General features: G+C 43.0%; 3 protein-coding genes across 4 annotated transcripts; 2 read left to right on the forward strand and 1 right to left on the reverse strand.

The window, feature by feature from the left end:
* LOC149391853 (acyl-lipid (9-3)-desaturase-like) lies at positions 1–1,559 on the forward strand. The gene has a single exon (XM_089620348.1). The coding sequence runs from the start codon at positions 1–3 to the stop codon at positions 1,348–1,350; it is 1,350 nt and encodes a 449-aa protein (XP_089476474.1). The 3' UTR covers positions 1,351–1,559.
* A 456-nt stretch (positions 1,560–2,015) lies between these two features.
* LOC149391854 (putative leucine-rich repeat receptor-like protein kinase At1g68400) lies at positions 2,016–4,556 on the reverse strand. The gene is made up of 2 exons (XM_089618669.1): positions 3,177–4,556; positions 2,016–2,737 (listed from the first exon to the last, which is right to left on the reverse strand). Exons 1-2 carry the CDS (start codon positions 4,396–4,398, stop codon positions 2,187–2,189), a joined length of 1,773 nt encoding a protein of 590 aa, XP_089474795.1. The 5' UTR covers positions 4,399–4,556; the 3' UTR covers positions 2,016–2,186.
* Positions 4,557–14,267: 9,711 nt separating this feature from the next.
* LOC149391855 (two-component response regulator ARR2-like) lies at positions 14,268–18,859 on the forward strand. Of its 2 annotated transcripts, none has more exons than XM_089619187.1 (7): positions 14,268–14,608; positions 14,750–14,787; positions 14,830–14,981; positions 15,180–15,332; positions 16,480–16,854; positions 17,473–17,549; positions 17,645–18,859. In XM_089619187.1, the coding sequence occupies exons 3-7, from the start codon at positions 14,837–14,839 to the stop codon at positions 18,599–18,601; spliced, it is 1,707 nt and encodes a 568-aa protein (XP_089475313.1). In that variant the 5' UTR covers positions 14,268–14,608; positions 14,750–14,787; positions 14,830–14,836; the 3' UTR covers positions 18,602–18,859. The 2 variants fall into 2 exon arrangements, with proteins under 2 accessions (XP_089475313.1, XP_089475311.1); XM_089619185.1 differs by having other exon boundaries at positions 14,750–14,769; positions 14,812–14,981.
* The last annotated feature ends 5,438 nt before the right edge of the window (positions 18,860–24,297 follow it).

Here is a 24,297-nt window from a genome sequence, read left to right on the forward strand (position 1 = left end):
ATGGCGGACTCGGTGGCAGAGAACTACATTTCCGGCGAAGACCTCGCGCTTCACCAAAACCCCGGCGATCTCTGGATCTCCATCGAAGGTGAGATCTATGACGTCTCGTCCTGGTCCCTGGACCATCCCGGCGGCGAGCTTCCGCTTCTCAGCCTCGCCGGAAAAGACGCCACAGACGCGTTCCTCGCCTTCCATCCCCAATCGGTCCGGCACCACCTCCGCCGGTTCTCCACCGGCCTCCGCCTCCGAGACCACACCGTCTCCGAAACCTCCAAAGACTATCGCCGCCTCTTACGCCACTTCACCGAGATCGGCCTCTTCGAAAACAGAGGCCACGGCGTGTTCCTCTCACTCGTCCTCATAACCCTAATGTTCGTCGCCGTCGTCTCCGGCGTCGTCCTCAGCGAGAGCTTCGCCGTCCACGTGGCCTCCGCCGCGCTGCTCGGCTTCATGTGGATCCAGTCCGGCTGGATCGGCCACGACTCCGGCCACTACAGAGTGATGACGACGAAGAAGATGAACCGGTTCGCCCAAATCCTGACCGGAAATTGCCTCGCCGGAATCAGCATCGGATGGTGGAAGTGGAACCACAACGCTCACCACATCGCCTGCAACAGCCTGGACTACGATCCTGACCTCCAACACCTTCCATTGTTCGTCGTCTCATCCAGATTCTTCGACTCCATAACCTCGAGATTCTACGAGAGAAAGCTGAATTTCGACTCGGTGTCGAGATTCTTCATCAGCTACCAGCACTGGAGCTACTACCCGGTGATGTGCCTCGCGAGGCTCAACCTCTTCGGACAATCCTTCTCTCTGCTCTCGTCTTCGAGAAAAGTCCCCGATCGGGGACAGGAAATCCTCGGCCTCGTCGTGTTCTGGATCTGGTACCCGATCTTGGTGTCGGCGCTGCCGAATTGGAGCGAGAGATTGACGTTCGTGGCGGTGAGCTTCGCGGTGACGGGGATTCAGCACGTGCAGTTCACGCTGAACCACTTCTCGGCCAAGGTGTACGTGGGAGCGCCCAGCGGGAACGACTGGTTCGAGAAGCAGACGAGCGGGACTCTGAACATCCATTCGCCGCCGTGGATGGACTGGTTCCACGGCGGGCTTCAGTTCCAGATAGAGCACCACATGTTTCCCAGGCTGCCACGTGGACAGCTCCGAAAGGTCTCGCCCTTCGTCCGCGAGCTCTGCAACAAGCACGGCTTGCCTTACAACGTGGCCTCCTTCTTCCGAGCCAATGCCATGACTCTCGCCACTCTCAGGGACGCCGCAATGCAGGCGCGTGATCTCGCCTCTCCGCTTCCCACAAACCTCCTCTGGGAGGCGGTCAACACACACGGTTGACTTTTTTTGTTTTGTATGATGTTCCAAAAGTGTTGGGTTAGAGTTTTTTTGTGTGTGTGTAAGACGTGATAATAGACAATGACTTTGGTACATTGATTGGTTAATTCCCTTCGGACTAGCTTGTTCTACCGAGAAAAGAACCTCAAGTCTGTGCTTTATGAAGAATGGTTCGCAGAAGAACCTTAGCTTCACGAGCCTCTATGGTTCAATCATTGGTAAGAATTGTTTTTTGTTATTATAATCGTATAATTGATACCAGTTATATGCCTCTAACTTGCTCTCGTAAAACGGCAATTGTTAATTGTGTTGGATGCTGATTCTAATTTGTCATCACTTGTATAAATATCTATGTTTTCGTTTACGTGCAGATCACGCAACCACGTCGATGTTTATGCATGCTTATTTAGTACGAGCGGTCTAATGCGAGTGTAGATTCCCTCTCTCTCTTCTTTTGCTTTTGCTTTTCTCCTTCCTTTTCATGTCGCTTTCGTGCTATGCGCTTAATTAAATTTACTGGGCCTTTTGATTAAATAGAAGATCTATCGAGTATACTTAATTTACAAATTGTGGACCAAGACTACCTATTTTCTTTAGGGCCTAATTTTCATAGCCTAGGCAACGCAAGTGATGATGCTCGAGTTACAAAATAGGAAACACAATCTTGATTCTTTTAAAAGAGCCTTCGTCAACTACATTCACTAATATTTTTTATTTCCGATTGAATGGTTATATATAGAACACTAGATTGTCTTTCACTAAACTAGCAATTTCCTACCCTCAAATGTGACCTCTATGCTAACAAGTCCAAACATATTTATGAAATTTAAATTCATCATTCACTTGTTGGACGATAAAGAAAAAGAAGACGAGGCCGAAGACCCACCCAAAACATCATCCATAACAGATCTTGTGGGGCCTTCTCTAACCCCCTTTGTCCTAATATTTTCAACCATCCCATAAACGGCGCTCATGGAAGGGCGATCCTTAAGGGACGGAGCCAAGCAAAGAGCAGCCACTTGGAGGAGCGCGTTGATCTCTCCCTCCATCTCTTTGCTCCTCAACACCTCCACGTCCAACGCTTCCCAACCAGCCCACTCCGTGGTGGGCCCCACCTTCCCCGTCAGCATCTCCATCAGGACCGCCCCGAATCCGTACACGTCGCCCTTCTGGCCGTACTTGTCACTGCCACGCACGAGTTGGTGGAGGCCCGCGTCCGCCACATAGGCATTGCCTAGGTGGTCCACCAAGATGTTTTCTGAGGAAACGTGCCCGTGGAAGAGCCTCATCTTTCCGTGGTGGTGAAGAAAAGCGAGGCCTCTTGCGGCGTCCGATGCCAATTTTAGCCGAGTAGCCCAACCCACCGGTGTCCTTCCGGGTCCCCTATTGCCTACAAAATTACACACATTATTTAAAGTTATAAAATTGATATTTTTTTTGGGAGATATTTTTTTTTTTTTGAGGTTGGGACAAAAATATAATTGTTACATCTCAGGCGACAAATTATGAAACTAATTGATTAACAAAATAGTTAAAGTTTCAAGTTTTCAACAAAAATTAAAATTATGTTTAGGTTGTCAAAAATAATTTTGGCAATGTCCTTTAAATTTTTTATTATTTGTGCAAGCAAGTTATTATTTTCAAAAAATTTAATGACATGGTAAAAAAAAATTATTGAAGCTTGATACATCTATTTCAATAAATTTTAGCTATTTCGAAAATTCACTAGTTTCGGTTGGCTATTAAGCTATAATGGCAATTGCTTGATTAAAGAGATAATGAATTTGAGTAGTGACAAAAGAATAAAATAAGTAATAATTGGAAATTACCGTGAAGTAGATTATGGAGGCTTCCGAGGGGGAAGTAATCATAGACCAAGAGAAGAAGGTGATTGGAACGGTGATAGGCTCTGAGTCCGGCGATGTTAGCGTGTCTCAGCTCTCCCAACACGTGTCTCAACCACCACCAATCAACCTCCCTCCCCTCGGAGACGTTGACCCTCTTGACCGCCACGTCATAATCGCCCCCGCCCACAGCCACCTTGAAAGTGGTCCCCACAATGCCTTTCCCCAGCATCTCCGCCGAGCCTCTCAGCAACTCCTCCACGTCACCAAATCCCTTCCCACACCCTTCCAACACCACAATTCCCTTTCCCGCCCCGACCTCACGTGACCTCCACGTGGCCCTCTTCCTTTTTAGACAGAAGGCTAAAACCGCCGTAATCGCCGCCACCGCAGCGATCACCACCGCCAACAAAACGACAATACTCAGCTCTCTGTCGTTTTTCTTTCTCTTCTTCTTTTTCGGCGAGTTTTGGTGGCATTCGTACGGAATGGGCTTCCCGCACAGACTGTCGTTTTCTGAAAACGACGTCGCGTTGAACCGACTCAGCCACTTCGGTATCTTCCCCGAGAGATTGTTACCGGAGACGTTGAAATCCGATATCGGCGAAGGAATAAGCGGCGCCGATTCGTCGAGGCCTCCGTCGAACCTGTTCGACTCGAGGCGGAGAGTCAGCAGTCTCGGGAGACGAGCGAGCTCGGTCGCCGGAATCTTGCCGGAGAAACGGTTATGCGAGAAATCCAGTCTTTTGACTCGTCGGAGCTTCGAGATTCCCCCGGGGAAGCTTCCGGAGAAGCGGTTGCGAGAAAGATAGAGGTGTTTCAGGTTTGGCCAGGACGAGAGGTTCAGAGACGAACCGGATTCGGATTGGAGGCTGTTGTTCTTGAGGCTCAGGTGTCTCAGCTCGCCGAGTCGACTCAGCGATTTCACCGAGCCGGTGAGTCTGAGGCTTTCAAGGACGAGTCCGGTGACTCGTCCGGTCGCCGAGTCGCACGTGACGCCGAGCCACGTGCCGGAGCAGGGCTCGGAGGAGTTGAGCCACGAGGAGAGCGAGATTGAGGAAGGGTCGGAATCGGCTTTGAAGGAAAGCAAAGCTTCTCTATCGCTGTCTTGGTCGGAGAACGAAACGGAAAAGAAGAGAGAGAAAACGAGAACCGAGAAGAAGAAGAAGAAGAAGAGAGAGTAAGGTTTGTTGGTGTGGCTAGTCATTTTTCAGTTGCGGTTTGCGTAAATTAAAAAAGTGATGGCATATATAAATTTTAAATAGCCGTTAAAATATGTAACTGAAACTGATGCATAGTTCTGGAGTCATCGATGTATATAAAGAAGATAGTACAGATGGCATAAACGACATAATAGATTTTTATCTCGGTGAAAAACGACAGATAACACGCAAGAGTATTGCAAATTGTGAGTGTGTTTCAGCGTTTTGGACGTGGTTTTAAGGTATTCTTCTGGAGCCAAGTGACAGAAAGAAGACAGCCAGTTTTTTTTGTTTTTTTTTTTTCCCTTCTTCGTCACAATTTTTTTGTCGTCGCCTATATCTACCATATCTATATACAGCTGTATTTTGATAAGCAAATTTTGTCCTCAAGTAGTCAAACTTTGTGGTTAAGAAATGGAGTCATTATTCTTTGACGTTTACTTGCTGTGGAAAAATATGTTAGTGTTAAGTATGGTCAAGTATATATCAAGTTAATTCTATCCAACTGTCTTCAATTCAGAAGGATTGTGAGTCACAATTTGTGACTCCATAAACTAAAACCAGCATATTCGTCGGTGTAATACAACTGTACAATACATATAGGGCACTGTAGCAAAATAGCCGGTTTGAAACTATAGATTTTGTTTTTAGCATATGTTTCATAACTTTTAGAGAAATAACCAACGTATTTAGGTGTCAATAATTAATAGACTAATTTCCCTCTTACTTAATCAAATGGAAATAATGAATATAATTATATTTAAAAATAGGCAATAACAATATAAAATAACAGACAATTTCAAAATTGTTATAAGTAGTCTTTAACCTCTAACAAATCTCAACAAAATATTTTATCAAAAATATCATTAATCACGCGGCGTGGTAATCTAGAACGGCTCACCAAGACTGACGTTACTGTTGGGAACCTGTCAACACATATAATAAACGTAAATTATTGGAAATTATCTCATTCTCCACATTTAAGTAATTTGAATGGAAATAACTGTAAATAAATCATATGTACCTCTACATTTTTCCAAAAACAGATATTCGAAAATCTTCACTGTTAAAAAAAAAAAATTAACAGTGAGCGTCGGGCCACCTTTAATCAAGCTGGAAATAAATGGAAATAACTGTAAATAAATCATCTGTACCTCTACATTTTTTCAAAAACAGACATTCAAAAATCTTCACTGTTAAAAAAAAATTAACAATGAGAGTCGTCTCTCCCGCCGACCACCGCCGTCAAATCCGCGATCATCCCATCTTCGATCGCAGCCGTCGGATCCGCGATCATCAACGACCTCCGTAACGTGTGGTTGACCTCGCACGGCATCTCGGCAACCAATTCCTTGGCCTCCTCCGAAAACCCGCCCCGGCTCAGAATATCCACCACGCACCTGAAATGTTCGACACAAGGCTCGACCCCTTCGAACCTCATCGACCCGAAGATCTCCCGAGCCTCTTCAACCAGACCTCCGTGCCTGCAGACCGAGAGAGCCCCGAGATAGGTCACTCTGTTGGGCTTTGAACCGGACTCTCTCATCTCGCAAAACGCCTCGGTGGCTTCTCGGGCCCGCCCGTTCTGGCCCAGCCCGACGATGATCGCGGTTCAGCAAACCACGTCCCGTTCCCGCTTGCCCAACCCTCGGAAAAGCACCGACGCGTCGTCATCTTCGCATGTTGAAATTAAAAAAAAAACCCAGATCTCTGATTTTGTGGAGAGAGATAGAGAGAGAGAGAACGTGGAAGATGAAAGAGAGAGAACGTGGTTAAAAAAAACCAGATTTGATTTTGTGGAGAGATAAAGAGAGAGAGAGAGAAAACGTGGAAGAGATAGAGAAGGATTCTAATATTTGGTAACTACCTTCTACAAAATAGGATTTTAACATGCACAAAAAAAAAGAAAAAAAAAATAACGTGATTTTAAAAAACTACTTTAATTATTGAGGACAAAAAAGTAAAAAATATTTTGCCACATAATACGTTTGGCAAGACTCGATACGTCAAAAGGCAAATATCTCTTCTCTAATACTCCCAAAAGAAAACATCCAAAATAAATTACACGTAAAAAGTCCAATATCATCACTCTAATTTATTAAAAGCTTAGTTTCAATTTCATGTTCTTTTGATAAAGAAGATGGTACGAGGAGGAAGGAACATGTATTTACCAAGACACATAATTCATAAGAGTTTGTTTTTAACTTTATTTATCATATTTTCCAACACAACTATCAAAAAAGGATAAATTATATTTGATATATTAGAGATAAAAAAGAATATCTACATCAATATAATTTCAGAAATACGGTTTTTACATTTAATATGTTGTGAAGTAGACGTCCATTTTAAACCTTCGTCCAGGGCCGGCCTTGACCTAAGGCGGACAAGATTTGTGCCTTGGGCCCCCAATTGAGTTGAGCAAAAAAAATTATTTTACACTTTTTAATTATTTTTAAGAAAATTTACATTTTTTTACCCTAAAAATTTACACTTTTGGCCCATTTTCTAAAAAATTTACATTTTTTACCCTGAAAATTTAAATTTTCATTAGTATTATAAGGCCCCAAAATATTGAATCGCTTAGAGTCCCCGGTGAGTTTGGGCCGGCCCTGCCTTCGTCATAGTCTCATTTCATGTTTCTTTCATTGGAATATGTTCTACCAAATTCGTCATTGATTTTTAGATTGGTAAAAGAAAATTTTCCTATATAAAACGATAATTTAAAATTTTCGAGAACAAGATAAGATGATATATTTGATTTTTTTTTAAAATTTCAAACTGATATATATATATATATATATATATATATATATATTTTTACGTTTTCTCTGTGGTTTTTTTTTTTTTTTTTGAGGAAACGTGGTCGTAGCCACGGAATATCATAAAAGCCCTCACGTATGGCGGAGGAAAACCGTGGTTACAAGGATAAGAATGAAACAGAACCAACGGTAAAGAAAACAAAATAAGCTCGAACAAACATGGCCCTAGGAGGCCGTGCGGGACCTCAACTCGCGATCATCGGCTCGAATGGCCTCTTCCGAACAAGGCGGGACTAAACCCAGCCAGGTCGAGGACGAGTGATGGTTAACCGCATAGCGCGCTAGATTATGCGCAGCAACATTACAAAGACGAGAAATATGCATAATGCGAAAAACTTCAAGCTCCCTCACCTCTCTGAAGATGCGGTGCAAGATCGTCCCAAGCTCTGTCGCAAGCGTCACGCCCTCATCGATCATCCTCACCACCCCCAAGCAGTCAGATTGGATCTCCGCTCTCCTGCCACCGATGCTGCGAACTAGCTCTATGCCCTGGAGGACAGCATACGCTTCCGCAAGCTGGGGGGAGAACCCCCTAGCCAGGAAAAGCGTCTGCGAAGCGATCACCTCTCCGGTGTGGTCTCGAACTATACAACCGACACCGAAGCCTCCACGGTCGCGAGCGAGAGCCGCGTCGACGTTAATCGAGAGGGTCCCATCCCTAGGGGGGGTCCATCTGGGGGTCGTAGTCACCCTCGTGCTCGTCGGAGTCTCCCCAACCATAGCCGCTCTGTACTCCTCGAGGAAGCTCACCGTCCACTGGACTAGCTGTGGCTGGCTCCAAGCAGATCTCCCGGCCAAGACATTGTTCCTGTGGTTCCAAAGTTCCCAAATAATGGTAATGAAAAGCTCATGGAAACGAACCTCAAGGGTCTCCGTCGCTCTGAGGATAGCGTCGAAAGCATCGCCGTCTCTGAAAGGCGGAAGAATATGTCCGAAGCCCACCTCTTTCCAAACACTCCTGCTCCACCTGCAACCCAAAAAAGTGTGGAAAACAGTCTCTCTCGCCTCCTGACAGACGGGGCAGCTGTCGTCAGAGGTGATCATCCTCTTGGCTAGGACTGCTCTGGCCGGGATCTGGCCTAAACAGACTCGCCAACAGAAGAGTTTCACCTTATGAGGAACTCTCAGCTGCCAGAACTTCGTCCACCACTTCTCCATCACCGTCGGGTCTGAAGAGCTGGCGACCGAGGTGCTGGCTCTCTCCATCGCGACACGGAAGCCACTCTTGACGGAGTATTCACCGTTCTCAGTGAAATGCCAGCGTCGCACGTCAGGAGTACCATCACCCACACACGGAATGCTCAGGATCGCCGCAGCGTCCTCCTCACCGAACATCGTTGTGATAAGATCAACGTCCCAGCTACCGTCGGGTCTCATAAGCTCCGCTACCCGCATATCGGGGGGAATCCAAGGGGGGTCAATCCAGGTGGCCGGTCTGTCCCTCGGAACCCAACTGTCGCCCATGACCAACACAGACTCCCCGTCTCCGATCCGCCATCTCGAACCGGACTGAATGATCTCACGTCCCCAAAGAAGACTGCGCCATATGGAGGAGCTACACGAGCCAGGAAGAGCCGTCATAATATCACCGTCGGGGAAGTAGCTCTGGCTATAGACACGTCCCACCAGACTATCCGGTCTCCTGAGAAGCCTCCAGACACTCTTAGCCAAAAGGGCCTGGTTGGACTTCTCCAGATCTCTGAAGCCCATCCCGCCCTCTGACTTGTGACGCGTGAGGTCCTCCCACTTGCACCAGTGGATCTTCTTCGTCGCCGTTCCACCCCCCCACCAGAATCTGGCGATCGCCGAGTGGATGTCTCTAATCAAACGAAGCGGGATCTTGTGGCACGAGGCCACGTAACTAGGGATCGACTGAAGGACGGATTTAATGAGGACCTCTCTGCCAGCCTGCGAGAGGGAGAGGCCATTCCAACTCTTAATCTTAGCCCAAACGCGGTCCCTCACAAATCCAAAAAGCTCCGCCTTCCTCCGACCAGTGAACGCGGGAAGACCCAGGTATCGCTTATGGCAGTCCGTCTTCTTGACACCTAGAATCTGAGCCAGAACCTCACCCTCCTCATCGCTAACCTCCGTACCGAAACAAACATCGGACTTTTGAAAGTTCACCAACTGGCCTGAGGCCTCAGAATAAGTCCGTAAAATGTCAGTAACCCTCTCACACTCGTCAGGTGTCGCTCGGAAAAAAACCAAGCTATCATCCGCAAAGAGAAGGTGAGACACATGAAGATCTCGGAACCGGACTCCTGAAATCGCTCCAGATTCCTCACTCGCTCGAAAGAGGCTCGAGAGACCCTCGGAGCAGAATAGGAAAAGGAAATGAGAGAGAGGGTCCCCCTGGCGGAGGCCTCTGAAAGGAGTCACACTGCCTCGGATGGAACCGTTGATGTTGAAAGCAAATCTGACTGAGGTAACGCATCTCATGATAAGGTGCACCCACCGCATGCTGTATCCCAGTCTCAGCATCATCGACTCCAGGTAAGCCCACTCAACCCTGTCGAAAGCCTTCGCCATGTCAAGCTTGAGAGACGCACACTTACCATTACCGAAGCGTTTCCGCTTCATCGTGTGGAGAGCCTCGAAACCAACCATGACATTATCGAAGATCAGTCTACCACCAACGAAGGCGCTCTGGGACTCAGAAATAGCGTCGTGCATAGTAGTCTTAAGACGGTTGACCAAGCACTTGGCCACTATCTTATAGATCACATTGCACAAGCTAATCGGTCTAAAATCGCTGACCCGTCTCGGGTCCTCGACTTTGGGGATAAGGGTGACCACAGTATCATTAATGGTGGCCACCTCGTCCCCGTCGTTAAGAATCCCAAGGCAGGTCTTCAAGACCGACTCGCCTACTACGTCCCAATATCTCTGGTAAAAAATTGCGGGAAAGCCGTCACTTCCCGGGGCCTTGATCGCATCCATCGAGAAAAGCGCCTTTTTCACCTCCCCTGGCTCAAAAGGGCGCTCCAACTCGGCGTTCAAAGCCTCTGAAATCCTAGGCTGAACACCCGCAGAAACTAACTCGATTCTCTGCGAAGAAGGCCCCGCTGAAGAGAAAATGTCACCAAAGTAACCAGAGACGATCCTCTCTATCTCAGTGTCTCCACTGTGCCAATCCCCGTGATCGTCCTCCAGTCCTCTGATAGCGTTCCTCTTCCTCCTAGCAGAAGCCTTGCGGTGAAAAAGCTTCGTGTTCTTATCCCCGCACCGCATCCAGGACACTCTGCTCCTCTGTCTCCAGTACTGCTCATCCTTCTGAACTAAGGCGTCAAGCTGTCTCTCCTCCCGTCTAAAGGACTCCATACAAAAATCCGGGCCCGATAGTCCCGCAAGATCAACGATCTTCTTCTGCTTCTCAATCCTGTCTCTGATCTCTCTGTTCCTCTCTCCGCCCCAGCGGGAGAGGCTCTGTCTGCACTGACAGATCGCATCAGTTAAGCTCGGACTCTGATCACCACTCTGGCCCGTCTCCCAAGCTCTACGGATCCGCTCGTCACACTCAGGCTCGCCAATCCAAGACTCCTCAAAGAAGAAACGCGTCGGCCTCCTGCTCCGCCGGCGATCTCTGAAACCCGCTGTAAGCAGAAGAATGGGTCTATGGTCCGAACTCCAGAACCTCAAGTGTCGAACCGTGGCCGAAGGAAAGAGATCGCTCCACTCGTGACTCGCAAGGCATCTATCCAAGCGCTCCTCTATATTCCCTCTGCGCCAGGTGAAAGGGTCTCCCTCGAAACCTAAGTCATGGATGTCACAATCCGAAATCATCTCTCTGAAAGCAGATAACTGGTCGGGACCTCTGTCTCTACCTCCTCTAATCTCTGCGTTGGAGGCGACTTCGTTCATGTCACCCCCGACTAACCAAGGACCCGTGAAAGAGCTCCGGAGGCGACGAAGAAGCTCCCAAGTATGTCTCCTCTGGGCGCTCACTGGATCACCGTAGATCCCCACAAATCTCCAACTCTCACCTAACTCGTTAGTCAGATCTCCCTCGATGTGATATCTCGAAAAAGTCCCGAGTAGGAATCTCACAGGCTCTTTCCAAAGTAACATCAAGCCTCCACTCCTACCAAGACAGTCCACCGTCATACAACCATCAAAACCCAGCAACACTCTCACCCTTTCAGCCCCCTCACGCCGTAGTCTAGTCTCCGATAGAAAGATAAAATCGGGACTATGATCACGAACGTGGGCAAGGAGGGCTGACCTCGTCCCGGGGTTACCTAACCCCTGGACGTTCCAAATAACGCCTATCATCGCGTTCGGCGGCCCTCACTCTCGAGGGGCGCCGCTCTCTCATCAGTAACAACTAAGGTCGAATCTAACGGACTAGAAACTTCCAAAGTACGAGTAACAGAAAATAAGTCTCTCCTCCCTAGGTCATGTGTGGTCGAAGGTAAGTCTCTATGTCCTATATCAAACTGAAACACATGAGAATGAGGGGTGATAGATGGACTTACCTGTGTGTCGAGCGTGGATCTCAACACTCTCCCTTGCCCACTCTCATCATCGGACCCGGTCCCCTTTTCAGCAACCATCTCCCGCTGGGCTTTTTGGGAGCACGGTGTCCCCTCCGAGACGCCTTTTCCCTCCCCGCCGGCATCGAAGAGACGCGCCATTCTTTTGACATTCCCCACTCTGAGCCGGTCGCTAGATTTTCTCTTCCCCGGCCCTACATCGCTGCTGCCCAAGGAGCCTCGTCCCGTGCCGATTCTTGGAGAACCACCGCTGCCACTAGTGGGCCCCACAAAGCCTTCACTGCCGCATGTGAGCCCCACATCTTCGCCCTTCCCACATAAAAGCCTTCCCCCTGCTTCATTGTTGGCCTAAAAAAAAATGGGCTCCTTCTCCAATCGGCCCAACTTAGGAGACACGGGAGAGTTGGGCCCTATACACCCATTATGTATCCCAATATATGAATCTTTGACTTCTTCAAAGCCCTTGAGGGGGTTGACACCTGTGGACCCCGCCCTAGTGAAGAGATTGCCTTTTTTAGTGTGACAACCCATCTCTTTTTCCCCTATCTCGCGCCCCACGCTTCCCTCTCTGTCACAAACAGTTCTTTCTTTATCCCCTAATATTTTAATCCCATCCTCAGAGTCTTCTGCCACAATTCCCTGAAATAGGGATTTCTTTTCCTCTGCTCCCTGAAAGTCACAGAGAGTCGGTTGCCTAACCGAGTAGTACGCCACCGGTTCCAACGGTCCTTCATCAGGAGCCACAACCGTGGGTCCCCTCTCCTTTCCGGCCGCTCTGTCCACCGGCGAGACCGTCCCCGGCTGAAACTTCGGATCTGGGACCAGAGGCACCTCCACCGAAGCCGGCCGCGTTTCAGCCTGGTGTCGCCGTCGTCGAGGCAGGGAATTTCCGATCTTCTTTTGTGGGCCCTCGCCACGCGTGGCGGTCTCCGCCTCCAGCTCCGGCGCCGTTGTGGAGGGAGCCTGTGTGGATGCGGTCTTCGTCTCCGACTTCGTCGCCGCTGTGGGAGGCGGCGGTGTGACGCACGCGGGTCCTCCGTCAACATCCATATCCGCCGCCGATCCAGTAGGCGTCGTGGCCGTCTTCTCCGTCTCTTTTCCGGGACGTAACTTGACGCCGCCTTCGTCGCCGGCTTTACTTCTCGTATCACCCGGCGGGCTGGCAGTGGTCTGATTCTTCTCCATCCTTTCCACCGCAGGAGGCGTAACCGTGGCTTTAGCCGGAGTAGTTTCCGGACCCGCCCAACCTTTCCCCACCGACGAGCCAGTGCCTTTAAAGACTCTAGTTCCGCCGGCATCGGTTCTGATGGGCGCCTCCCCCCGCAACCACGCTCCAAATTTTAGAACACCAGACTCGCCAGCAATGTTCCCCTTGCTCGAGCATTCCGGGATTCCGTGGCCGAGGCTACCACACGAATAGCAAAAATCTGGTAATTTTTCAAACTTGAACGCAACCCAGGTTTTTTCAGAACCAAGCATAATATGGATCCCCTTAGACAGGGGCTTCCCGATGTCGATCGCCACTCGGACCCGAATAAAGTCGTCGTAAATCCGGTTCTCCCTGTCTTTATCAACCTTCAGGACACGTCCTAGGCGTTTTCCGATCATTTCTCCCATCGTCGCCGACCGATACTTCACCAGTACGCCGTGCATTTGAATCCAAAACTCCACATGTCTAAACTCGTCTTTACCTTCTCCTCCCAGATCCGGGTCACGCAAAACCACCAAGGACTTGTCAAACGTCCAAGGCCCAAGATCCCAGACCCGTTTCTTGTCCGAATCGAGTTCGAACCTAAAGCAAAAGCCTCCCCCGTCGTGGTCGGAAATCTCGAGCTTCCCTTTCGGCCTCCAGATTCTCGCCATCACCGTCTTGAAGGCATTCCGATTGAAGGTTTTCCTTCTGAGGAGCCTCCCCTGAAGGCATCGTGAGAGATCAACCGCAACATTTTCCAGTTCCTCATCGTCAAATCTGAGCATCTCTCCGTCGTCATCCTCACCAATATCCAAGTCGGTCCATTTATCACATAAGTCTTCCATCACCGGAGAGGCAACAAAAAACCAGTGAGAGACTCTGACTCCGACGAGCAGAGCAGAGAGAAAAAACAGAGCAGAACAGAGAGCGTTTTCTTTCCAAATTTTATTTACCTTTATGTCGACACGTTTTCTCTGTGGTTAATGCTTCATACTAGTTTACAACAGATATTATGCATAATTTAGTTTATAAGTTAGCTATTTTATTCTAATTTAGATCATTTAAGTTGTCTAGGAATGAAATAGCTAAAGTAGTTACACTTACACATACATTAAAAATACATAAATTTCAAACGTATTAATCTCGTACGTACGGCACTATAACCCTATAGATGGCTAAAAATATTACCAAACTTAATTTATAGTCTTATTTATTGCTTCCCGGGGGTTAGTTATGTGAGCTGGATCCACTCTTTCAGCCCACTGTCCTACTCTAAATTTCATTTCTCAATTTTTAAATGAATTAAATAGTGTGACGAAAAATAAATAAACTATTTTTTATTACAGTAATAAATAAAAACAAAAGCAGAGTAATTGAGCTTGAACTCGAAGAAGCAGAGAGAGAGAGAGAGAGAAGAAACAAAGTACAAAGAAGCCACAGTTTGGTTTTCTTCAACTCCAAAACTCTTCACCCCCATATTTTATCTTTTTTTTTTTGGGTTATATATAAAAAAGAGGGGTTTCTGATTTTGATTACAAAACACAATCTCAAAAAAAAAAAAAAAAAAAAAAAAATCTTCCTTCGTATTCTAGTCTGGCGAAACCTGAGCTGCGTTCGTTGAAATAAGCCCTCAAAATATCATCATCATAATCATCTCAAAATCAATCAATCAGAAGAAGAAGAAAGAAAGAAAGAAAGAAAGCATGTATGTAATTCCCTTTCATTTGTTAATTTTCATAAAATTTCAATTCACTGTATCTACTTCTTTCCAAATCCACCACAATTAGTCTTATAAAAAAAAAGTATCTCTCTTTTATTTTGTTTTCATTTTTTTTTATCTTTCAAGGAGATAAGAATCTGAGCAAAAGAGAGAGAGAGAGAGAGAGAGAGAGAGAGAGAGAGAGAGAGAGAGAGAGAGAGAGAGAAAAGATCGATGACGACTTCGAGTTCATGGAGACCGAATTCAAACGACGTCGTTCCGGATCAGTTTCCGGTGGGACTGAGAGTCCTCGTCGTCGACGACGATCCGACGTGTCTCATGATCCTGGAAAAGATGCTTCGAACTTGTCTTTACGACGGTAAATCCCCCGAATTTTATTCCTCTTCTCGTTCCTAACGAGAAATTTTGGGGATTTTGTCAAATCAGTAGAGAAAATTCTCACTAGGTTTTGAAATTGAAACGACTGAGAACCAGAAGATTGAAAAGCTGTATTTATAACCATGATTTGCATAGTAGATTCAAAAACCCCCAAATCTGGTGTTGTTGTTTTTTGCAGTGACGAAGAGTAACAGAGCAGAGCACGCGCTGAGTTTGCTGAGAGAGAAGAAGAGCGGTTTCGACATCGTGATTAGCGATGTTCACATGCCTGACATGGACGGATTTAAGCTTCTCGAGCACATTGGCCTCGAAATGGACCTACCTGTAATCAGTGAGTACCGGAATTCTTTCGCCAACTTTAACACAATCCGATCATAAATTATTTGGGTATATTCGGAACCTGGAAATAAAATTTAGGTAGACGAGGGATTTTTTTTTATACCAAGGAATTGATTTTATTTTTACCTGACCTCCGTGTAATCTTTAACAAGGTTAACACAATCCGATCATAAAATTATTTGGGTATGTACGGAACCTGGAAATAAAAATCGGGGTATTTGAGGGATTTTTTTTAATACTACCAAGGAATTGGTGTAATAAGGGAGTACTAGTATTAAGTTATTGACTAATGAACAATCAGGAGAAATGAAATAGAATTCGTTGTTTTTTACTTGGATCAGTTTTCGGATTAAGGAAAATTCGAGGGAAAATTTATAACAGCTATAATCCGTTATAAATGATAATCCAAGCAGATTCGCGCGTTTTGGCGGGTACTTTGTTTTCCTTAACTTACTAAGAAATTACCAATCAAAACATCAAAAGTGAATGGGGAAAGAAAATTCGCGCCGATTCGCACGTGTGGGAATTCTGGTTTTCACACGTGCGAATCTCTTCGGAGAATTTTGATTTTCCCATGCATTTTTCCCAAGTGAGCACTAGATTTTGTTAACAAATTAGCACTCGATCATTAAGGGTTTGTTGGAAAGTAGAAAATCCAAGTGAATTTTCAAAATAATAAAAAAAAAGGACCCATTTTAAATCAAAGGATTCCCATTCTCTTTACCTTGAAATTTTCCTCACAAAAAAATAAAATGCATGGAAAATTAACGTAGTTTTTCGATTTAAAAGCATTCACATTCTCTTTCCCTCGAAATTTTCTTGACTTCCAAACCCTAAATGGAAAATTTTCATTTTCCATCGTAAATTCAAGATAAAAGAAAAAATGTAAATAAAATTGACGGAATTTCATTTTTCTCGAACAAAAAAAAAAACAACGTGAAAAATGAAATAAATCCAAGCAGATTCCAAACACAACATAGAATTTCGATTCATCTACCGTAAAATCAGGGCTCCAAAAAATCATTATGTTTACAACCCTAATCAATCAAAACCCAAACCGGGATTTCATTTCCCTAACTAAAATATATAAAAAAAAAAAAAAAAACGGAAGCATGATGACGATGACGATGACGATGCAGTGATGTCGGCGGACGATGGGAAGAACATGGTGATGAAAGGGGTGACCCACGGGGCGTGCGACTATCTGATAAAACCGGTGAGGATCGAGGCTCTGAAGAACATTTGGCAGCACGTCGTGAGGAAGAAGAAGAACGAGTATCGGGACACAGAGCAGTCCGGGAGCGTTGACGAGGGAAAACCCTCCGACGGAAACGCCAACGGAAACGACGACTACTCTTCCTCGGCTAACGAGTGGAAGACGTCGTCCTCCAAGAAGAGGAAGGACGACGAAGAAGAAGCCGACGACAGCTCAGCCCTCAAAAAGCCACGCGTCGTCTGGTCCTTCGAGCTCCACCAGCAATTCGTCGCAGCCGTCAACCAGCTCGGCATCGACAGTACGTTCTCTTTTCTCTCCTTCTCTCTTTTTTTTTTTTTTTTTTTTTTTAATTTGTTATAGCAAGAATTAACACCGCTGCGAGGTTTTAATTTCCTTTTCTTGCATTTTTGTTTACCCTTTTTTGAATTCTCTTGCGTAGTTTTTTTTTTCTTTTTAATTTGTGTCCAAGTATAATCTCTGTTTGACCTACTACAATATGGTTTCCTTCGTCTACTTTTGCATCAAGGAAAATTACTATGTAGCTTGAATTTGGCTTTTTTTTTTTTTTTTTTTGGCAGTTAGTGAATTATTAAAGGAAAGTCGGAGAGATAATTTGCATTTCTTTATACGTTTTTAAAAATAGAAGAGAGAATTGACATGTACTAAATATTTCAATTTTCCTATCTTGCATTGAGTCGCTCCCGGGTATCCTCAGCTCTTTTTCCCTGTATTTTCTTCGGCTGAGCCGGTTCCTCTTAATAAAGATCTCAGTTTCTTTTAAAAAAAAAAATTTCCTATCTTGCATTTACGTCCCTTTTTTTTTTCCCCCTTGTTTAATTTCAATTTCGGATACTTTATTATTCTTTGAATTAACTGAATATAGAATTATGAGCAAAAATCCTGGTTTTTGGTGCAGAAGCGGTTCCGAAGAAGATCCTGGAGCTGATGAACGTCCCGGGACTCGCCAGAGAAAACGTCGCTAGCCATCTTCAGGTACTAATATAATCATTAAACGATTGCAACTCTTTCTAGTACCAAAAACAAGAATAATTAAAAAAAAAAAAAAAAAAACACTCGGGTCTCGACAGAAATACCGGCTGTACCTGCGTCTGCTGAGGGGGCAACACCAGACGGGCCTCGGCGGCGGGTCTTTCATGGGCCCCCAAGACGCGGGCTTTATGTGCCCAATGTCGTCCCTGAGCGGGCTCGACCTCCAAACCCTGGCCCAACTCCCGGCCCAGAGCCTCGCCACGCTCCAAGCCGCCGGGCTCGCCAGGTCATCGTCCTCGTTATCGGTTCAGTCCCCGGCCATCAAGCTCGACCAGAGAAACCTCTTCAGCTTCGAGAACCCGAAGCTCAGGTTCGGCGGCGGAGAACCCCAAATCCAAATCCAAATCCAACACCAGCCACCGAACAACGGGTCGAAGCCCGTGGTCAACTTGCTCCACGGGATCCCGACCAGCATCGGCGTGGGCCACCACGGTCAACAGCCGCGAGCCCAGAGGGGAAACGGGTACAGCAACCCGGGCGGCGGCGGGGTGTTGACTTTCCCGGGGGTCAACCAGGAGTTGACCGGGAACGGGTTTCCTCTGGCGAGCGTAGTGTCCAAAGGAGGACCGTCGCCGGGTTTCGCTCCGAGCTACGACATTTTCAACGAGCTGAGTCAGCACCAGCAACAGCAAGGCAAGCCCGGCGTTTGGGTTATCGGGCTTCCCTTTGACTCCTCGCAGCAACAGTCAAACGGCGGTGGAACGTTGGACTTGGTCCACCAGGGCTTTTCTTCCAGTCAACGGAACGTTCCGAGGAACGGTCACCTGAGCTCCGTCATCGACCACGGTTCGGTGAGAGTCAAGACCGAGAGAGCCCCCGATTTGGCCAACGAGACCGGAAGCTTCTATTCCGATCAGTACGGCCAGGAAGATCTCATGAGCGCGCTTCTCAAACAGATCCGCTTTTTTTTTAAAAGAATATTAAGTCCCATTCTAATCTTTTATTTGCTGATTTTAGCCCTTCAGACAGGTCCGGCTTTTATCATAGCTAGGTAGGTGATTTGTTGATTTGCCCTTATAAGCCGGGTCCCTCCAGTTGTTTAACATTCTTAAATTATAATATGTCTATTTGGATTTATCACGTAGGTAGGTAGAACTGTTATTGATCATCGCCTTATTTTCAAAGGACTTGAGCTCAAGAAACATTTTTTTTTTTTAAATGTGTATTGAATATAATATCCAATCTCTAACGAAATAGTTAGAGGAATTTAGAGTTTCAACAAAACAATAATAATTTGTATTATAAGAATGCAAGATTGACATTTGTTGTGGCTTTGGATATTGAATTCACATAAGACCATGTCGACGAGTTGCTGGCATTGCGTTGAAGTCAAATTCTTGATTCGTGTTGACTGATATTTGTTTTTGACGTATATGTGATTGGCTTGAGTCTTCAACCTTTGATTGTCTTTCGGCAGATAACCTTGGATATTATATTTATAACACATTTCGATTTTTCTGAAATTTCTTATGAGTCGCTTCTTCTTTAATGGTCATTGACAATGTGTTCAAGGTGTCTTCTGGACTGATCTCAACTCCGATCGATCTTTGCTTCTCTACTTGTGAGACCAAGGCAAAAACTATGTTTATATTGGGAATCATATATATGAGAAGCCCTTAGCCTCGAGTGTTGGGGAAACTCTCATTTAGTCTCATCAAGAACGTTATGACGGACTCGCTATTGATGTCGTAGGCAACAAGCTCCTTATTGAAAAACAACATAATGTTTTACAGATCTTTATGGATTGGTGTAGGTAGTGGAAGCTTTATGGATTCTTATAATTCCACGAAAGCTCTGCTTAAGATGTTATAATTCATTGTAAGAATAACCGCGATGAGATTATCTGAATAGTGCAGGTAGTGGAAGGTTTATGGATCATCTATCTACAATCTTTGAGAATTGGCTCCAACTGAGGGATCTTCATTAACTACAATCTAACTTGAACATCCATGATCAGATAATTGAAAAGACTCGAAGAGGACAATGACAGTCAGCATAATGAAGAGAAACTCAAAATGAGAGTTAAATAAGTGAAAGTATTACTCTTATATAATACATTTGAAATCTTGAGTTTAAAATAAAGATGAATTGAATCGTTTTGAGAGAATCAGAGACATTACTACAAAATATTCTTTAAACGATACTATTTTTAACAGCGTTTGATGAAAAAAGCGTAGTCGAAAGTGTATTTAACGCGCGGTAAATAAAAGAAGGTGTTTCATTCCAAGCGTAGTCTTTACTTTTCTCCAAATCATTTCATTATAAAATGCCTTCTATCAATCGTTTTATAGTAGTGAGAATAAATTGATGGCTAAGAAATAGACAGGGCCGGCCCTAATGGTAGGTCACTTAAGCAAAGGCTTAAGGCCCCAAATTTTTTGTGAAAAAGGTTTTAAAAAAAGGCCTCATATTTTTGAAAAAAAGGCCTCGAATTTTTTATAAAATAAACTATGTGAAATATGTTGTCATTAGCCCATTTTACACTTCTTGTTAGGGGAATAACCTAAGTTTCATTTAATTAAGCAAATAGCCCATTTTTTCTTAGCAGACAATTATACCCTTCGCGAATCAGTTAATTAATTAACAGACTGAATTGAGTTACGCTAATTAATTAACTAAATGTTTGGATTGGAAATTCACAAAAAATTTACAAAAATCAGAACTTAAGTTAATTCATATTCAAAGCATTCAAAGCATTCAATTAATTAACATAATTCCTAATTCAGTCAGTTAGTAAATTAACTTTACTCACAAAAAAAAAATCAGAACCTAAACTAATTCTTAATTCAACCAATCAGTTAATTAATTATTCTAACTCAAATCAGTTAGTTAATTAATTAACTGATTCGCGAATTAGTACTGATTCAACAAAATAACTCAACAATTCAACAAACCGATCGATCGAGGGTAGATAGAGCCGTAACGGACTCAACAGCCCATGGGTGGGAGATCAGAGACGACTTTCTCGGTATTGCCGTTCCGGAAAGACGAGTACCGAAAATCACGAACCCAAAGACATTTTTTTTTCCTTTTAGTTTAAGAAGACAAAATTAAATATTGCTGTTAAAAAAGTCATACTATTACTTTTGAATTTTATATTTATTTATTTTTGTAAGGCCTCATTTTAATGTTTCGCTTAAGGCCTCAACAATCATTGGGCCGGCCCTGGAAATAGATGGGTCAATTATGAACACAAAATAGATGGCTTGTTTACAAGCTAATCAATAATCCACACTAGCACACGTATGTCACACTTGACAATAAAATTTGTTTTATTTTTTTATATAACCTATAAGCTTAATATAAACAAGAAAATAAACAACATTAATATCAAACAAGTTGAATTTGACGACTTTATCCTATTCATCTTCTTGAAAGGAATATATATGGGATCGGGCAGTAAAATCACATGCATTATACGGCAGTAAATCATATAAATGTATATGAGATCCGTCTCTATATATTTATACATATAATAAAATATATATTTATGTATTTATTTTTAAGAGATTTGTAGGTAACTAGGCCACTTTAAACATGTCATTTTGGATTTAGCCTATGTTTGACAATTTTTAGGGATATAGCCAAATGGCTTATGTGGCAATAATTAAGATCTGATTTGCCCTTATTTATTAACAAATTCGTCACTTTGTCTCTCCTATTTTTTTTCAAATAATTTTTTTTGCATCAAAACTTCAAAAATTTGTATGTTTCTCATACGAACTCGAAATTGAGTGATTTCAGATCCTACAAATTCGTGGTGTCGAGATCTTCAAAAATAGACCCATTGTTTGATGAAAAATTATGTTTAATGCATCATAGTTACGTTTCCATTTATTTTTTTGATAATTTCTAAAATTTCCAGTTATTTCCATATTTAAGGTAGTAACGTGATTTTTCTACATCTATGGTATTAAACATGATTTTTCATTAAACACAATTGATCTATTTTTGAAGATCTCGGCGTCACGAATCCGTAGGATTTGGAATCACTCAATTTCGAGTTCATATGAGATAGATATGGTTTTTTGAAGTTTTTATGTAAAAAAAAGTGTAGGAAAAAAGTAAGAGAGAGAAAGTGACGAATTTGTTATTAAATAAGGGTAAATCAGACCTTAATTATTGCCACATAAGTCTATTGGCTATTTCCCTAAAAGTTGTGAAACATGGGTTAAAAACAAATTTTATAGTTTCATTTTGGCTATTTCGCTACACTGCCCTATTTTTAACAACATGGAAATAAATTTTGAGTTTCATCATTAGTTTCGTGAGGATTCCAAATTTATTACAATTATATCCCACATGTAACTGTGGCGAAGCATCTTCATTTCCAAAAACAAGGTTTTAAATCCCGTACGGAACGGAGGTTCCCGTTTCACGCACACCCATGGGAACGGGATGATAAAATCTCGCAAATTGGTCAATATCCGCATATATTAATTGACAATATTATACAAAAGTTAATATTATTTACTCTGACAGTTAATAATATTAACTTTACGATTAATGTTATTAACCAACTTGAAAATTAATTGTAAGTTAATAAAATAAACTATAACCAAATTTTAAATTAATTGAAAAAAATTATATGAAAATTAATATTGGAATATTGAAATGTTATCTTGACGAATTGGCTAATTTCTTAAATATGTTGATAATTATAATTTTCAAAATAAAAAGTTGTTTGAACTAGTTACTTCGTCTGCCCAAATTTAAGAGTACTCGAAACCACCCCCAAACTCGACCAACCTATTCTATAGTGATAGTAGCACAATATTTATTTATGGTATATTACTTTATACCAACAAAACTTGTTAACCGATCCTTACTTTAACCTCAATAGAAGGTTCTATTATTCAGAGATATGTTCCTCTGGAGTCTGGACCAGTTGTCAATCTTTCTATCGATGCAATTACTAAAAAAAATAACAAGAATAAATTTTGATATAAATCCATTTCCCTCGCTCTTTCTATGATATCTCCCTTTTTCTAACAAATTTTTTTTAAGGGAATTCTTACAATTTCTTTATCTCGTGATTTCTCGTCTAAGTTGGAAAGGAGGTAAAGCAGTGCACAGCAATCACTGACGAAATTCCAACTGCCTCTCCCAACCAGACCAATAACATACAAAGACATAACACGTGCACCAAAATTTAATTATTCAATCCCTTTCTTCTGATCTACATAATCTTTATTATAATATCTTTTATATATCTAAACAATTAACACTGCATCTTGCTGACCTATCGTGGTAAAAATGAAGTTACACAAATTGATATTATAATGCAGCTACAAATATATATTTTTTTCTTCTTGATACGAAATTTTATAACAGATTTTGAAAAAGAAAAAAATATATGTGACATGGTACCGTATAGTAATATTGTGCCAAGGCATTAGCAGGCAAGGATGGGTCAGGAAAGATGGCCAAAAGTGTCTGGGAGAGAGGATTTAGATTTCTATATAACCAAGTCCAACCAAACAGTCAGTTCGGTTGGGGCTTTAGGGGTGCTATCAATGTAATAAAAAAAAACAATGCCTTAATTGATGTGGGACCTCTAAATCACACTTTTCAAGTGAGCACTTCCCCTCAATTTTCTTTCGCCTATGAAATTATAACCCATTGAAAATTTTAGATATTTATTTCGCACTATGAAACAAAACACTGAAATAAAGATTCCAAGTTAATATAATAACAAATCAATTACTAATGGTGGGCTAATCTCAACGGCTAGATAAGAGAGTCCAAGTCCAACCATTGAGATTGAGTCATTACTAAGCAATACGAGGAAATAAAATAATAATAGTCATAGGGATAGATAATAGTGGCAATAATAATAGGCATAGCTAAGAAAAAGGCAATGCTCATTGATTTCAGTACTCGCATCATATGCTATGCACACTCGTAATTCTAAAACAAATGATCAAACACTCTCACCAATATATTTCCATCGATTGCTCAATCAGGGACCAATTTAAATATTAATGTTGTTTTTCTGAAGTTTAATTCTTATCCCCACTAGTAGTTTTTCTTTTTCTTTTCAATAGCTAATAATAATATACTCTAAAATTAAAAACAGGGGTTTCAATTGTTCATACATACGCGTCATTTTACTTTCTATTTTCATTATTTTCAGCATAAATCGTTTTTGAACAATCCGTGTGATGCATTTTAGTTCTTAAAAACATTAGGTTTGCATAGTATAACTTAATAATTTCCGACTATTTGAGTTCAAACTTTTTATTTCATGTTACTTTTATCAAGTGATCATAAAAAGAAAAACACTAGAAAACAAGACACTGAACTGGTTTTGCCGGTTATTCTTCTCGCACCTTAGATCACAGAAAACTACATCTAAACAGAGAGTCAGAGACAATAAGGAAAATATAATCACATTGTATAGAAAATATCAATTTCACTTACATACCCAAATGTTTACAAACAAAAACAGCACAAGTGAAGGAAGAAATGATAAAAGTTCTTATAAAATAAAAATGAACGCATCTCCACAACTTTGCCATATTATCCCTAGTAAAGAAACTTCAAATTTCTAAAGCTGGTGGTTGAATTTTGATCCCTCGAGTAATACGTCTTTTCAAGAGTTAGCAAAATCTCCACTCAAAAATATTTATAATAAAAGAAAAAACAGAATTGATCATATTCAATAATCAATATATAAAAAGAGAAAAAG

Source organism: Urtica dioica, chromosome 7 (assembly GCF_054948205.1).
Source record: "Urtica dioica subsp. dioica isolate 48M chromosome 7, U.dioica_male_clone48M_v1_H2, whole genome shotgun sequence".
Classification (NCBI taxonomy): domain Eukaryota; kingdom Viridiplantae; phylum Streptophyta; class Magnoliopsida; order Rosales; family Urticaceae; genus Urtica; species Urtica dioica.

Bases quoted from the DNA above. Each gene is read 5' to 3' on its own strand.
- LOC149391854 (XM_089618669.1), bottom strand. From the start codon at position 4,398: ATGACTAGCCACACCAACAAACCTTACTCTCTCTTCTTCTTCTTCTTC. The intron at 2,738-3,176 runs GTAATTTCCAAT...GTAATTTTGTAG, and splicing joins CCTCCATAATCTACTTCACG to GCAATAGGGGACCCGGAAGG.
- LOC149391855 (XM_089619187.1), top strand. From the start codon at position 14,837: ATGACGACTTCGAGTTCATGGAGACCGAATTCAAACGACGTCGTTCCG. The intron at 14,982-15,179 runs GTAAATCCCCCG...TGTTTTTTGCAG, and splicing joins TCGAACTTGTCTTTACGACG to TGACGAAGAGTAACAGAGCA. The intron at 16,855-17,472 runs GTACGTTCTCTT...TTTTTGGTGCAG, and splicing joins CAACCAGCTCGGCATCGACA to AAGCGGTTCCGAAGAAGATC.
- LOC149391853 (XM_089620348.1), top strand. From the start codon at position 1: ATGGCGGACTCGGTGGCAGAGAACTACATTTCCGGCGAAGACCTCGCG.